This window comes from Kogia breviceps, chromosome 4 (genome assembly GCF_026419965.1).
Source record: "Kogia breviceps isolate mKogBre1 chromosome 4, mKogBre1 haplotype 1, whole genome shotgun sequence".
Lineage (NCBI taxonomy): Eukaryota > Metazoa > Chordata > Mammalia > Artiodactyla > Physeteridae > Kogia > Kogia breviceps.
In genome coordinates, this window is record NC_081313.1 from 141,919,312 (window position 1) to 141,932,781 (window position 13,470).

Sequence of the window (13,470 nt, forward strand, 5' to 3'; positions counted from 1 at the left end):
CAACGCAATCTTTTTTCCCAAAACTTTTGTCTAGAATCCCTGAGCTCCATTCTCTGCAAAGACATACCTTTCCAGGGAGATTTATCTGATTAAAAAGAAAACTGCATTGAAGGTAATGAGAGCCATTTGCTCTCCAGTCCAACTTGGATGCACGCTCATTACCCAAGGCCTGATAAGAGCTTAGACTCAGGCAGAGTAAGCCCCACAGGCCTGTTCAGCACTCAAGCCTCTGAAGAATCCCCACCACCACCACCCCCCGCAGCCCCGAATTCCTCTCATTGTAACTCATCTGGGAGGCTACTTGATGCCCACAGCCCTAAGCCAAGAATTCTTTAACCATGGAACCAGATTGCGGAATGACACTGAAGGTCAGAGGCACAGGAAAACTTCCCTAAGTGAGATACACAGGGACAATCAGGGCAAAGTGAGATGGCTGTTGTAGAATTATAATTAGTGACCTAAGGGAGGAGAAATGTGCAGACATAGGTTTGACTTTGGACACTGATCTGAGTCATTCTGTGGGAGGGCTGTAGATGCTCCTGAAAGAAAATGGGATGGCTTCTTCTATTTTCTTGCCATGGATTTTCCCAGAGGACATCAGGGTTTTCCCCAGGGACTGATTAAAGATATCAGGGCCAGAATTCGGGGTTCTTTGACTCCAGTCAAATCACATCATTGATCCCAAGTACACACACAGCTAAATTCCACTTCCTCTGAAGTGCCGGGTGTATAATCATCCATTTAACAAATGTTTACTGAGCCCTGACCATGTGCCAGGCTCTGTACTTCATGAAAACCACACGGAAGAACTTGACTAAGTCATACTCTCGGGGTCTTGTCTACATAACACCCGATTGCCCCAATTTTGGGGAAAGGAAGGTTACAGAGCTGAAGGTTGAGTTTGAACCAGAAAACACCAAGGGTTGCCATGATTCCAGGCATGAAACATGCACAGAGGGTAAGAAGAAGGGAAGTGAGAAAAGAGAAAACATGGACATAGTTTAAGCAAATGCAGTGCGGTACGCCAGTTAGACAATCAAGCCACATGTTCCTTAAGCCTTAATTTTCTTATCTGTAAAATTGAGACAGACATCCCTACCTCTCAGGTTGCTGAAAGGATAAACTGTGATAAAATACGTCATGTTGTTTTTTGCCACCGGACAAGAAAAACTAAAATGAAGCTTTCTGAAAATAAAATGAGATGCTGTGAGTGGTAGACACTCCCTCTCCAGAACACACTTGATCATCTATAGGAAACTCTACCCTAGATAGACTGGGTTTAAAGAACTATGATGCTCTAGGAGGACCAGGACTGGGGTGAAGCAAGTGAGGCACCCAGGGCACAAAGTTTAAGATGGCGCTCATTCTCAGGTCTCTGCAAGTGCAGGGTTAGAACGTACACAACCCTGAGAGTGAGCGCCTCCTTAAATTTTGCCAGAAGCCTCATTCGTCTCACCCTGGTTCGTGGGGCTACTTAAATAAAGCAGAAGAGTTTGTGGAGGGAAGGCTATGGAGAAGAACACACTGGAAACAATGATAAGGAATATGAGACATCCCTAGAGAATCAGACTTCCCTAGGGGCAGGGGAAGAACCAGATGGAATCTCAAGGTTCCTTCCAGCTCCAAAGATCCAAGATTTTATCTTACTGCAGAGAGAATCATGTTCAAATACTTGTGCTCCTTGCCCAGATAATGGTTCCTACAGCAGATACAGCTGTAGGAGGTGGGACAGGAAGGGAGAAGGGTGTCTTGTTCCATAAGATCTTGGGGAGAAGTGGCCTCAGTGCATACCAACTGTGACATTCTGCTCCCAGGGGTGCTTAGCAGATCATGAAGTGAGACTAATAAAATGTCAAGCACTCCTGGGCCAGCCTAAGCCCCTTACTGCAATCAAATAAAATCAGGATTGCACAGCTGGCCAGGGAAAGCCAGCTGTTGACCTGAGGATGCAACCCAGGCAAAGCTGATGGTGACCAGCAAGGCCCAAGCCCCTGGTGTCAGAGCCACAGACAGGAAACTGGTTCAGCCCATAAGGCCAGAGAGTGCCAGCCTCACTCAGCCCCACTCCTTCCCAGGAGTCTAGGACACCCAGCCCTCCCACCATCTCTCCATTCCTTTCCAAGGACAGCCTACAGGCAGAAGAAAGCTTTCTCCCCCAAAATACACAACGTGGACACTGACAAATGTCAGGTCTTTCCAAAAGTGCACAGAGGCAAAAATTCATAAAAGTCAGAAAAATTCTGAGTCCTGTCCCCACCTGCCCCCAAATACTGCCTTTGTCCTCTGAAGCACTATGGCACTCCGATTATGCCCCTAGGCTAGGTGGCAACCTCTTATAATTGTTTACACATACCTAGCCTAGTCTATCTGCTGAACTATAAACAACAAGAGGACAAAAGCTATTCATCAGCAAATGATCATTGGGTGTTCCCTGGTGGTCCAGTGGTTAGGTCTCCGCGCTTTCACTGCTGAGGGCCTGGGTTCAGTCCCTGGTCGGGGAACTAAAATGCCACAAGCGTCACTGCATGGCCAAGAGAAAAGGAAGATATGATCATTGATTGCTACTACCTGCCAGGCACTGAATGAGACAGACACAAACCCGGTCCACATGGAGGGCCTTGTCTGTGGGCAGTGACATATTGATCTGCCTCTCCTCCACAGTGCCTTATTCAGATAGTGGGTGTGTAATAAATTAAAAGGATGAGAGGACTGTAGAGCAAGAGGACCCCTGGAGATCAGAGGAGCCCCCCACTCCACAATCTAGTCCCTTAGACAGAGACTGATAATCCATCCTGCTACCCCTCCCAGCTGGGTCAGGCCCCAGAACCCATCTCTGAGCAATCACTCAAAGTAAAATTGTTTATCATGCCTGATCTAATCCAAAACTTCCATTTCACAGATGAAGAAACCATCTAAGAAAAGAAAAAGAATTAGCCCATGACCAGAGAGAAAGTTAGATACAGAGCTGAGATTACATCCCGGTTTCCCAGCCCAACCCTCATGTTTTTCCCTCTATTCCACAGTGAAATTGTGTCTTAAGTAAATGCTCATGGAAGAACAGACCTTCAAACAACATCCAACTAGTTGACTTGGTACAATACTTTCTGCACGGAATAAATACCAGCTCATTAGATTACCTCCCTGCCAAGGCAAAGGGGATGTTCTGGCCCAAGTCAAAGGACACAGTGCCTGGAAACCAAGTTGGACCCCCACCATTTGGAGGTGTCTTTGGAGAGTGCATTTCCCAAACTTGGCCAGGCCACAAGTCAATTTAACCAGAGAACAGCTGAGAAATCCAGATGGATTATTCTTCCTGTAAAGGCACTGAGGAGGGACAATCTTCCTTAACTTTCAGACGCACCATAAGGACATAAAACAGGGGGTCAAACCCTGGTTACTCCCAACCTTGCAGACTCAGTGTTCCATCCTCATCTCTCGTCGTTGTCCTTGCTCTCTCTCTCTCTCTCCTTCTCTCCCTTTTTCTCTCTCTCCTTCACTCCCCCTTCACTTCCTCACACACACACGAAACTTCTCTTAATTCTCCATGTCCTCACTCACCTCTCGACTTGACACATGCTGTTCCTTCTACTCAAAACACTCTCTCCTTCCCTATTTCTTCCAGGCCAATTCCATACCCCACCTTCAAGTGTTACTGTAAAAGCCACTTTCTCCACAAAGCTTCTTGGAGACCACCCCACTCCCGCCAAGTGCAGCTGGGTGCCCGTCCTCTGTGCTCACAGACTTCCTCGGTTATAGTACTGGCCACACCTCAGACACCTCCACTTGCCTCTTCCTCTCTCCTTCCCACCTCCCTCCTCCTCCTCTCACTCTGCACCTCCGACTCCAGCCCCAGCCCTCTGCATCCCCCCCTCTTCTGCCCCTCACATCGTCCTTCCTCCTTTGTTCCCACCCCTGACCTCCTGACTTCGCTGCCCATGGCGAACTCAGGAGATGGGGTCTGCTGGGGGGACCCCCACTGCTAACCCAGCGTGGTCCTCGGGTGCACGGTGCCATGAAGGGTCTAGCTGAAACTGTTTCTCCCCAGCCTCACTGCCAACCCCAGCTCATTTGAAATTCAGATTGACAGCTGCGTATTGATTCCCTATTTCCAAACGATGCTGCAACTAGAGAATGAGAATCTGAGCATTGATCTGGCCAGTCTTCCAGCAAATCCCTGAGAAATGAGCTGTTCCACTGGAGAGAAATGTGGAGACTGCTTGGCGAGGAAGCAAGACACGAACACAATCATACTCCCCCCAAAGGGGTCCAGACAAATTCAGGTCCCAAGACCAGATGCATAAAGAAGAAAAAAAAACGAGAGAGGGAATATTAACGGTTACTAGAATGATGGTTTAGAGCCAGAAGGACTCTTAGAGATTATTCTAATCCCCTCATTTCATAGCTTGGGAAACTGAAAGCTGAAAAGGGAAGTGATTCACCAAAGGTCTCGAAGCTCCCACTCCACCCTGTCACCTTGCCTCCAGTGCCCCTGCAGAACTGGCCCCTGGACTTTTCCACAGTCTCTGTCATTAGGAGTGAAAGCTGATGGTCCTTTAAGTGCCAAAGTCTCCTAGTGTGACAAATGCCCCCACTAAAAGGCGATAGACAGTTCAAGGCTCTGTCCAGTCAGTGCAGCCATCACCATAAGCCCTCTCAGCGAGGGACAGAATGCTTGGTCCCGGGAGACCTTACGGTCCTTCTGAAAATGACTAGTAATCAAATCTGTCTAAACCAAGTCTGATTCACCACATTACATTTCAGTAATCCCTGAAACAATCTGCATCATTTCCAAATACTTTTATAGGGTCAGCAAATCCTAACAATCATGCGTTTCATTTCTCGGACTCATTCCCAGCTTCTGTGTCCAGTACCTTACTGTAAAGCAAAGTCTTCAGCTCACCAGAGGCAATGGCTCCAAATGCGCATGAAGGGCCCCTGGATGTATTTTTTCTCTGCACAAAGGCGTAAAGCACAGATTTACTTGAGAGGGCCCTAGAAATAATTCTGTGCAAAATGTGCTGTCTAAATATAGCCAGAAATGTACAATGATCATCAAGTGGAAAGGTATGGCTATTTTGACATTCAAATGGAGGACTTATCTGAAAAAGAATTAGAGAAATTGTGGACTAGGGCAGTAAGGGATGGGGGGATGATTTTAGGTCATTCAACACATAATAACATAGAATGATTATTTCAGTCCTCATTATCTCGGGAAGAAAAGTCTCAGTTAGGTGTTACAATGCTCTAACACCTTTCCTATACTAGCTGATCTTCCTTTGGAACTGAGGGGAGGCCTCAGGCTCGGGACTTCAGCCAGAAACAGTATATAACGAGGATTTTTAAACATTTCGCTTTCTGTTTGGTTTTTACTGTACTCACTGTTATGGCTGTCCTCTATTATGGCAAGTAATACTGGTTTTTCGTTTGTGAAGAGTGAAGTAAGTTTCTTTTTTTCCTAAAGAAATGAGACAATTCAGTGAAAACTTTTAAGTGACTAACAGCGGAAGTGGTACAGAAACAGGGCGAAAATTGTGAACGTGATATCCAAGAAACCACTGGGCCACGTTACACGGGAGAGGCTAGACTAGAGAATCTCAGAATTTCCAAGAATTCTGCTGTGAGTCATCTGACAAAACAGAGGACCATTGGACAAGTTACAACTACTTCTTCCCCATTTTTAAATGTGGGAAATTCAGAGTTGTGTATGTCGGAAATGCCGGCAGTCGGATACATGTTTTGATTTTCTTGGATAACAATACGACGAGCTTCACAAACAAGTAGTAATAATAGCTACTATCATGACCTATACCCTTCACAGGTTATAAACGTTTTTTCCTATACATTGTAGCATTTGGATGAAGCAGGACGTGAAAATTTGCGTTCTAATCCTTTCATTAAAGTGTTGTGTGACCTGAGGCCAGTTACTTAACCTCTCCGAGTCTCCATTCCCACCAATTCAGCTCCCCATGCAAGGGTTGTTAGTGAGGCAATGGCCAGGTGACCAGACTGTAAACACCTTGCTGCAGATGTGTGAGCTAGAATAACCAGAGGACACTTGAGATTTGTGGAGTATTCAGATATTAAATGGCATATTTTGCTAATAGCAAATGGCAGCAGATAATTTGGGGTGAATTCATTCTCTCACTCTACTGCCTAATGGGATTCAGGCTTATTAAAGAGGCCTAAGGGCCAGAGATGGCTGTGCTGTAGTAATTGCTGGGAAGGAGTACCACGTTCCCAAATCTTATTATCTGAGAGGAGGGGCTTAGAGAGAAGAGGAACTTATGAAAGCTGCATAACTGCCACTCCTAGAGTGGTTTGAGAAGTGAATTATAGCAGCAGCAAAGTCATAAATCACCAGTTGCGTGCCTGTGGTCCCCTTTGCCACACCAGAGCCACACAGCGGCCATGGGTGTGGTGCTGAATGGAGAAAAGGCTGGGACTGTGGTACCAACCATGGGCCTTGGAAGGAATCTGGCAGGACTTCCCCATCATGTGGGGACTATGGTGCAGCTGAAAGCAGCAGTGAGACCAGAAGAACCTCCAGCCTGAATCTCAACTGCTACACACACACACGCACGCACACACACACACACACACACACACACACACACACACACAGAGCAAACCATCCTTGGCGTTTGTGACCTGTGCTATCTCAGTTACTACTTGCGCAAAACTCCTTTGACATATCAGGCAACTAAAGTTCAGAGAAGTTAGGTAATTTTCCCGTGGTCACACAGCTAGTAAATGACTGAGACAGGCCTGATTCCAAATCACCTGTTCTTTCCACTCTTTTTGAAGTATTCTCCATTACATGTGACAGTACGTTTCAGTAACACACATGTAATATACCCACTGCATACATACAGCCACGAAAGCATTTGACACTTTCACACCCTACACCCCATGTCCACATACATGCCACATGTACACACAAAAATGCCCACACTAAATAGCACACTTAACAACACATTTTGACAGGAACACAGGTCTTCACATTTTTGCATATCGTTTTTTGTTTTCGTTTTTTTTTTTTGTGGTACGCCGGCCTCTCACTGTTGTGGCCTCTCCCGTTGCGGAGCACAGGCTCCGACCACGCAGGCTCAGCAGCCATGGCTCACGGGCCCAGCCGCTCTGTGGCATGTGGGATCTTCCCGCACCGGGGCACGAACCCGTGTCCCCTGCATCGGCGGGCGGATTCTCAACCACTGCGCCACCAGGGAAGCCCCACATTTTTGCATATCTGAATCTCTGTAACACAAGCCACTGTACATCAACAGAGGCCCCCATGCATGCTCTAGTCCCCCCACACATCCATACACATCCATCCATTTATTCACATAACATGCATACACATCACACCTAGAAACCTACCCACATCACACAAACTCACAAATATCCATATTCACACCTACAAAAACAGGATAATGCATTTGTCCCTCATTCTGTTCATCAAAACGAGCCCTTCAGGATATAAATAAGGAATGTTCAGATTACTAAGCATGAGTGTCTAAATCATCCTGGAATACCTCTGAACCTTCAGAGGAATAACAGATTATTTTCACTATTTTTCATTAGTGGGTATAATGGTCTAAGTATTTTTAAATTGTTAGTCCATGTATGTATATTTATGAATACTTCTACTAACCAGAACATTTGATTAATTAAAGTAGCCTATTATTCATTCATTCATTCACTGTGCAATTACTGAGCATGTTATGTGGGAGACACACTGTGGCAGTGTGTAGGAGTAGGAGACGAAATAAACAAACAATAAATACAACCACCACGATCGCTGGTCTCGGAACACAAACACAAGTAACTACCTAACAAGGCAGCATGGCCATGACACGTGCAAGACAGGAAAGGCCCCCGTGAGTGAGGGGACGCGAGAGGAGAGGGGACACAGAGACTAGACGGTTCTGAAGCGTCGTCTAGTCCTAGAGAACGGGAAGACGATGTCGGTGCCACCTGGGCATCTGTGGTCTGGAGAAACAAGTTTGGGAAGGAAGCTGCGGCATTTGGTTTGGAATGAACTTGAGGCCTGGTGGGACATCGAGATGGACACGCCCCGCCAGGCGTTTGCAAATGAAGAAAGGGGGCTTAAGGGAGAGGCCAGGGTGGAGAGAGAGATTTGAGAGCCACCCATTAGAGGGGATCACTTAAACAGTTACAACTCTGAGATCAGAAAGGAACTGAGGCAAAGAACAAGAGAGGCAGTACAAACCCTTGGGGGACACGACGTCCTACTTGGCTAGGTGACAGAAGCTCTCATTTTATGCGACACACACAGGCATCTCTATACATGCACTTCCTCCAACGTACCAGCCCTACAGCAGGCACAGCGGGGCTGCACTAGCTTCCAGCTATCTCCTGGGTATAATTTCAGGACAGGGAAGCTCAGTTGCCCAAAGCAACAGAAAGAATTGATCCTCAACCCTTAAGCTTCCAGTCTTGACGGTTCTAAGAATCTGCATGCCTCTGAGAGTGTGGCAGGGGAAGGGCCGCTGTTCTTAGATATCAATAATTCTTACTGCGGCACGAATGAAGACCTAAAACTACTTTGTTGGGGGGTTGGTGACAGAAACCATGTGTAGCATCCCCAGCAGTCGGACTTCAAATCCCCCAACTCTTGATACACTGAGGCAAGCAGCCACTGATTGACTCTGGGACCTATGTCAGTTCCTTCACTAGTTGTGCCTCAGTTTTCCCAACTGAGCATTTTTGAAAGTATATGAGATAGTCCCATAAGAACAGGATCTAGACTTGTTGCAGGTTCTGTAAGACCCGAAGTAAAGACGCTTGATTCAATTTGTGTTCCCAAATGCATTTGACTTTGGCATCTTTTTTTAGAAAATTAGTAACTGATTCTGAAGAGAAACTTTGGGGAAAGGCTGGACTATTTGATATCTAACATTCTTTCTGGCTGCACTGTTCCACGGACCTATGAAAGTGCAGGCACCCAAAGCACAGGGCTGGGCCTAGTGGGAGGTTAACCCTTCAATCTCCTCTCCCAGGGAAACCAGCAGCCAACTGTGATTGCCCTAAACCTTAGAGATGCAGCCTTAAAAGAGTCAGCAGCTTCTCAGCATCAATCAGACACTCGGCTGCCTGCCAGGATCCCACGCTGGCTAATACTTAGGCTGGGTAAACAAGGTAGCGTGGGCCTTACCTCATTAAGGACTCCTATTACCTATTTCTCTAGTGGCTGTTATGGCTGGGTAAGCGACAGGGGCTGAGCAAGACTGGGATCTGATCACAGTGTGAGAAAGGGCCGTCATTAACCCTCTGCTTTCTCTCTCCTTTCTTAGCCTTGCGGCTTCTAAGGAGGCTGAAGCTGCCCGTTCCGCATCCAAGTCTATGTCACCCTCGGATTTCCTGGATAAGCTAATGGGGAGGACCTCTGGATACGATGCCAGGATCAGGCCCAATTTTAAAGGTAGATAAACTTGCCTTTCAGAGCCCCAGGGGTCTGCTTTCCTAGATTGTGGCAGCGAGCTGCATGGAATTGTATGCAGATGATATATACAGGGTATGAATTCCATGACTCTTCTCTACCCGAGGCAGATACTGTTAGTTAATTCACCAAGACCAGACAAAGGCTCGGAGAGTCCAACTCAACAGTATCTCTGGTTACCAGAGTCTTGCTAGCTCCGGTATAATTGTCAAGAGATTAATGTGGAATGTGGAAAAATGGGTTCAAGTTTTGCTTCAGGCACAAAATTACTCTCTGAGCTTAGACAAGCCTCTTGCTTTCGCTGGGCCTCAGTCTCCTCTTCTCTGCAGGCATGGAGTTGGCTGTCTCTGTGGTTTTTAAACTATGCTTCATGGAGTTCTGGGGCTTTTACCCTGTGTCCCAAAAGGGAGAAACAGAGGACAGGATGAGCATGCCCACCCTTGCTTCTCCCCCAAGCAGCTGCACTTTTATTCGTCTTACATGAGAAGCTTCCAACTACCATTCATCCACTGAAAGCTTCCCCTGGTTTAACAAATAATTTTGGAAGTCTCTTGCCTAATCAGAGTCTCAATTTCAAATGCCTAATAAGGCGATAGGGAGAGACTATGGAGAAATAGAGGAGCAGTCCCCTCGAAAGTGGGTGGCCCCTCCTTAGCCCCAGCACATAGTTACCCTACAGGAATGTGGGTCCAGGCTGCCAGACCATCCACAAGTCCAACGAGAGCCAGAAATCAAGATTTACGTGAAACTTCTTGAATCCTAAAACATGTAAATTCAAACAAAACACGTTTGGGAGCCAGATATGCCCTGTGGGTAGCCAATTTACAAACCATAACTGAAGTGATTTGAGAAGTTTCTTTCAGCTCACAATCCTATGAGATCTTAATGTCTTGCCTCAAGAGCGGACCAGTTCCCTTTGTCCACTGATGCCTTAGGAGGCTCTAACCATCTCTAACTGCTGGGCAGGTTTTCTGCAGGAACAGTCTTAAGGACCTCCTTGGGAGTCTGTGACCCTGACCTTCCTCCCAGCACCCCTGCAAAAATCTTATTTCAAAGACCCACAGCCAACCTCCTAATCAATTCTTGATTCCAGATGCCCTTCCTCACTGTTCCTTTTGGCTCAAGTCCAAGACCAAACAGGGGATGCGACAGCTGCTAACGGCTTCCTAATATCTGCTCACTCTGTCCCCCACCCTCTAAGTCCCCTTCTCAGAGCGCTCTGCAAACAGAAAACAGTCTGGGAAATGCACTGAGGTTTGTTCAAGGGCCCACCTCCCACCCCTGTTTACCTCAAGGTGCCTTGCTCCTGAGGCATTATCCTCCAGGATCGTTAGCATAACCTTTCTTCCCTCAAGGGCAGATAAGTCAGCACTCAAGCCCTTCACCAGGGTCACAATCTCAAACACCCCAAACACCCAGAGGGGCCCGGCAGATAGGGTACATGATTGAAGCAGGTTGGGGATAAGCAGAGAAAATCAGAAAGCACAGGCTCCTCTAAGGGCTGCCACTTCTCAGCTCCTGCCCAGAGTTGCCAGGTAGGAATGCAGGCCCTGGGCAGCGGACCTTCCAAGATAAGACTTAAGTCTGGGGGTTTATGTGAAATCTTCCATGTTCGCAGCTAAATCACATCTTTGAAACACCACTGGCCAAATCAAACACACCAGAGAACCGACCACCAGGTTGCATCTGCAGCAGTTTTCAGGAATTCCATCCCACTGCGCCCCCTGGTGGGCTCTCTTGGAACTCCAGTCTGAGTAGAAGTGCCTTGGTCTTGCTCGTTTGCTGAACGTGGGTGCATCCGGGGTTCATGTGTTAGTTATCCTTTGTGCATACCACTGTATTTGGCACAAAGAAGGCCCTCAATAAGCCTGTCATAAATGAATGAATGAACGAATGACCCCACAAATATGCTAAGTAGAGCTGCTAAGTGACTTTCCCAAGTCACACTGCCAAGACTGGGGACTTTAACCCAGCTAGCTGCTCTGACCCAATTCTCTGTCTAATGCTAATGATTCATTTATTTGCTTATTTCCTGATTCGCTTATTTATTTACTTACTTACTTAGCAGTGAACATGTTTCAGAAATAAAATTTCACCCAGACTATAAGACCATTGAATCGGGGCCCTTCCCCTCCTCGCTTTGAAAACCTTATTCTAAGCACTTGGGCCCAAAATATACAGGACTAGATAATCTCTTAGGCCTCTCACAACCCTGCACTATCTCTAAACCCTACAATCCCCTCGACGATGTGGGCTTGGACCAACAAGTGCAGCTTCTTGGAACCTCACCCCAGGAGACAGGGAGCAAGATTTCTCTACTCTCCCTGTGGTGAGGGCTGAAACACTGGTTGCAGGGGATCCCCTGCCCCTGAGCCCCATGGCCTCTTTCACGCTTCCACCCAGGCACACAGGAGATTCCCAAAAGCCCCGCCACAAACTACAGAGTTCCTGAAATGGCCAGGCCAAGTAGGCCCCATGACCCTGACACAACAGGAAGAGGCCTGCCTGCTTTGAAAACTCCAGAGTGATTAACCACACAGCAGGTTCCTTCAAGCACCGGAAATTGTGCCTGCTCCTGACTCTCTTGAAGATAGGGGTGCTGGGGAGAGCAGCCTCGGTCTGCAGAACATAGTGGCAATGCAACTCGTAATACTGAAGTGAAGAGCTCGAAAATTGGATTCTAACCCTCCCGCTACTTACCTGATATCTGTGACCTAGAGTAAATCACCTGACACATCTGGGCCTCTGTCTCTGCATCTGTACAATGGTCCAGTAGGACCAGGCAGCCCTGTCAGCTTCGGTATTCGGTATCTTCACTAAGACTTGGCATATCACAATGGCTCCCAGGATCAGGGGCACAGCCCAACGCAAACATATACACAAAAGCAAAATTAAACTTTAATATTTAATGAAATATATATATATATATTATGCTGCTGCCAAAGACAGCCAGATTGTAATTTTCTTGAGGATAATTTAATTTCAGATTTATTTCAATGAACCACACCTCCCCATGGGATCATTTTTGGCTGGCGTCCTCTCGCACACATAAATCAGGATCTAATTTATATGGGAGTCACAGCACCAGACACTTGCAGGGCCTGGGCGGGAACTCTGTGCACGTCATTTCAAGGCACAGGCAGTAACTCTTTGGGGCATCTTAATGGTATGAAGCTTAATGAAAAGAAAAACCTGGATCTGAGTCTAAATGAGAGGAAGAAAACCCTAGTGGGCCTTTGTTTGGGTGAAAGTGACCAAGGAGGCACATTCCCGCTCAGCATAAGGACAAAGTTTTTAGCAAGCAGAGCCATCTGCTTGAAAGCGCTGCTTGAGACGAAATGAGTTCCCCACTGCTGGAGGTGATCAAGCGCTAAGCCTTGAATGGGTAGCAGCAGTTCCTAAACCTGGCTCTGCATGAGGATCACCCAGGTTGCTCGTTAAACAATAAACTCTGGGCTAATCTTCACAGGTTTGGGTTCACTGGGTCTGGGGCTGGGCCCAGGAATCTGTAGTTTAACAAGTTTCCCAGATGATGTTACGGCAGACAATCCCGTCTGCACCTCAGTTTGGGACGCAATAGATTAGGTGACTTTTAAGACTTTCCAAAGCACCGAGTGACCACCTAGAGGGGTGGGGTAGGGAGGGTGCGAGGGAGGGTGACGCAAGAGGGAAGAGATATGGGGATATATGTATGTGTATAACTGATTCACTTTGTTATAAAGCAGAAACTAATGCACCATTGTAAAGCAATTATACTCCAATAAAGATGTTAAAAAAAAAGAAAAAGAAAAAGAGAGAGACCTTCCAGCCCTGAAATTCTATACAGTAACATCATAATTCAAATGGGTAGCTTCCATAAGGGAACTGCAACCCCACGGAGCTGAGAATGACTGCCTAGGTCAAGATCTACTCTACCAAATTGATGGGGAAATTGCAACCCAGAAAAGGGAAGGGGCGTGTCTCAGGGCAAACAGCCAGGGAGAGCTTGGAGCTATGTCTAAAATCCAGGA

At 46.9% G+C, this 13,470-nt stretch overlaps 1 protein-coding gene across 1 annotated transcript in view; it reads left to right on the forward strand.

The window, feature by feature from the left end:
• GLRA1 (glycine receptor alpha 1) overlaps positions 1-13,470 on the forward strand; it is an 82,618-nt gene that overhangs the window by 23,438 nt on the left and 45,710 nt on the right. Inside the window, exon 2 of the mRNA XM_059062478.2 lies at positions 9,315-9,442. Coding sequence (XP_058918461.1) covers positions 9,315-9,442 — 128 coding nt within the window. The remainder of the gene's footprint in view (positions 1-9,314; positions 9,443-13,470) is intronic.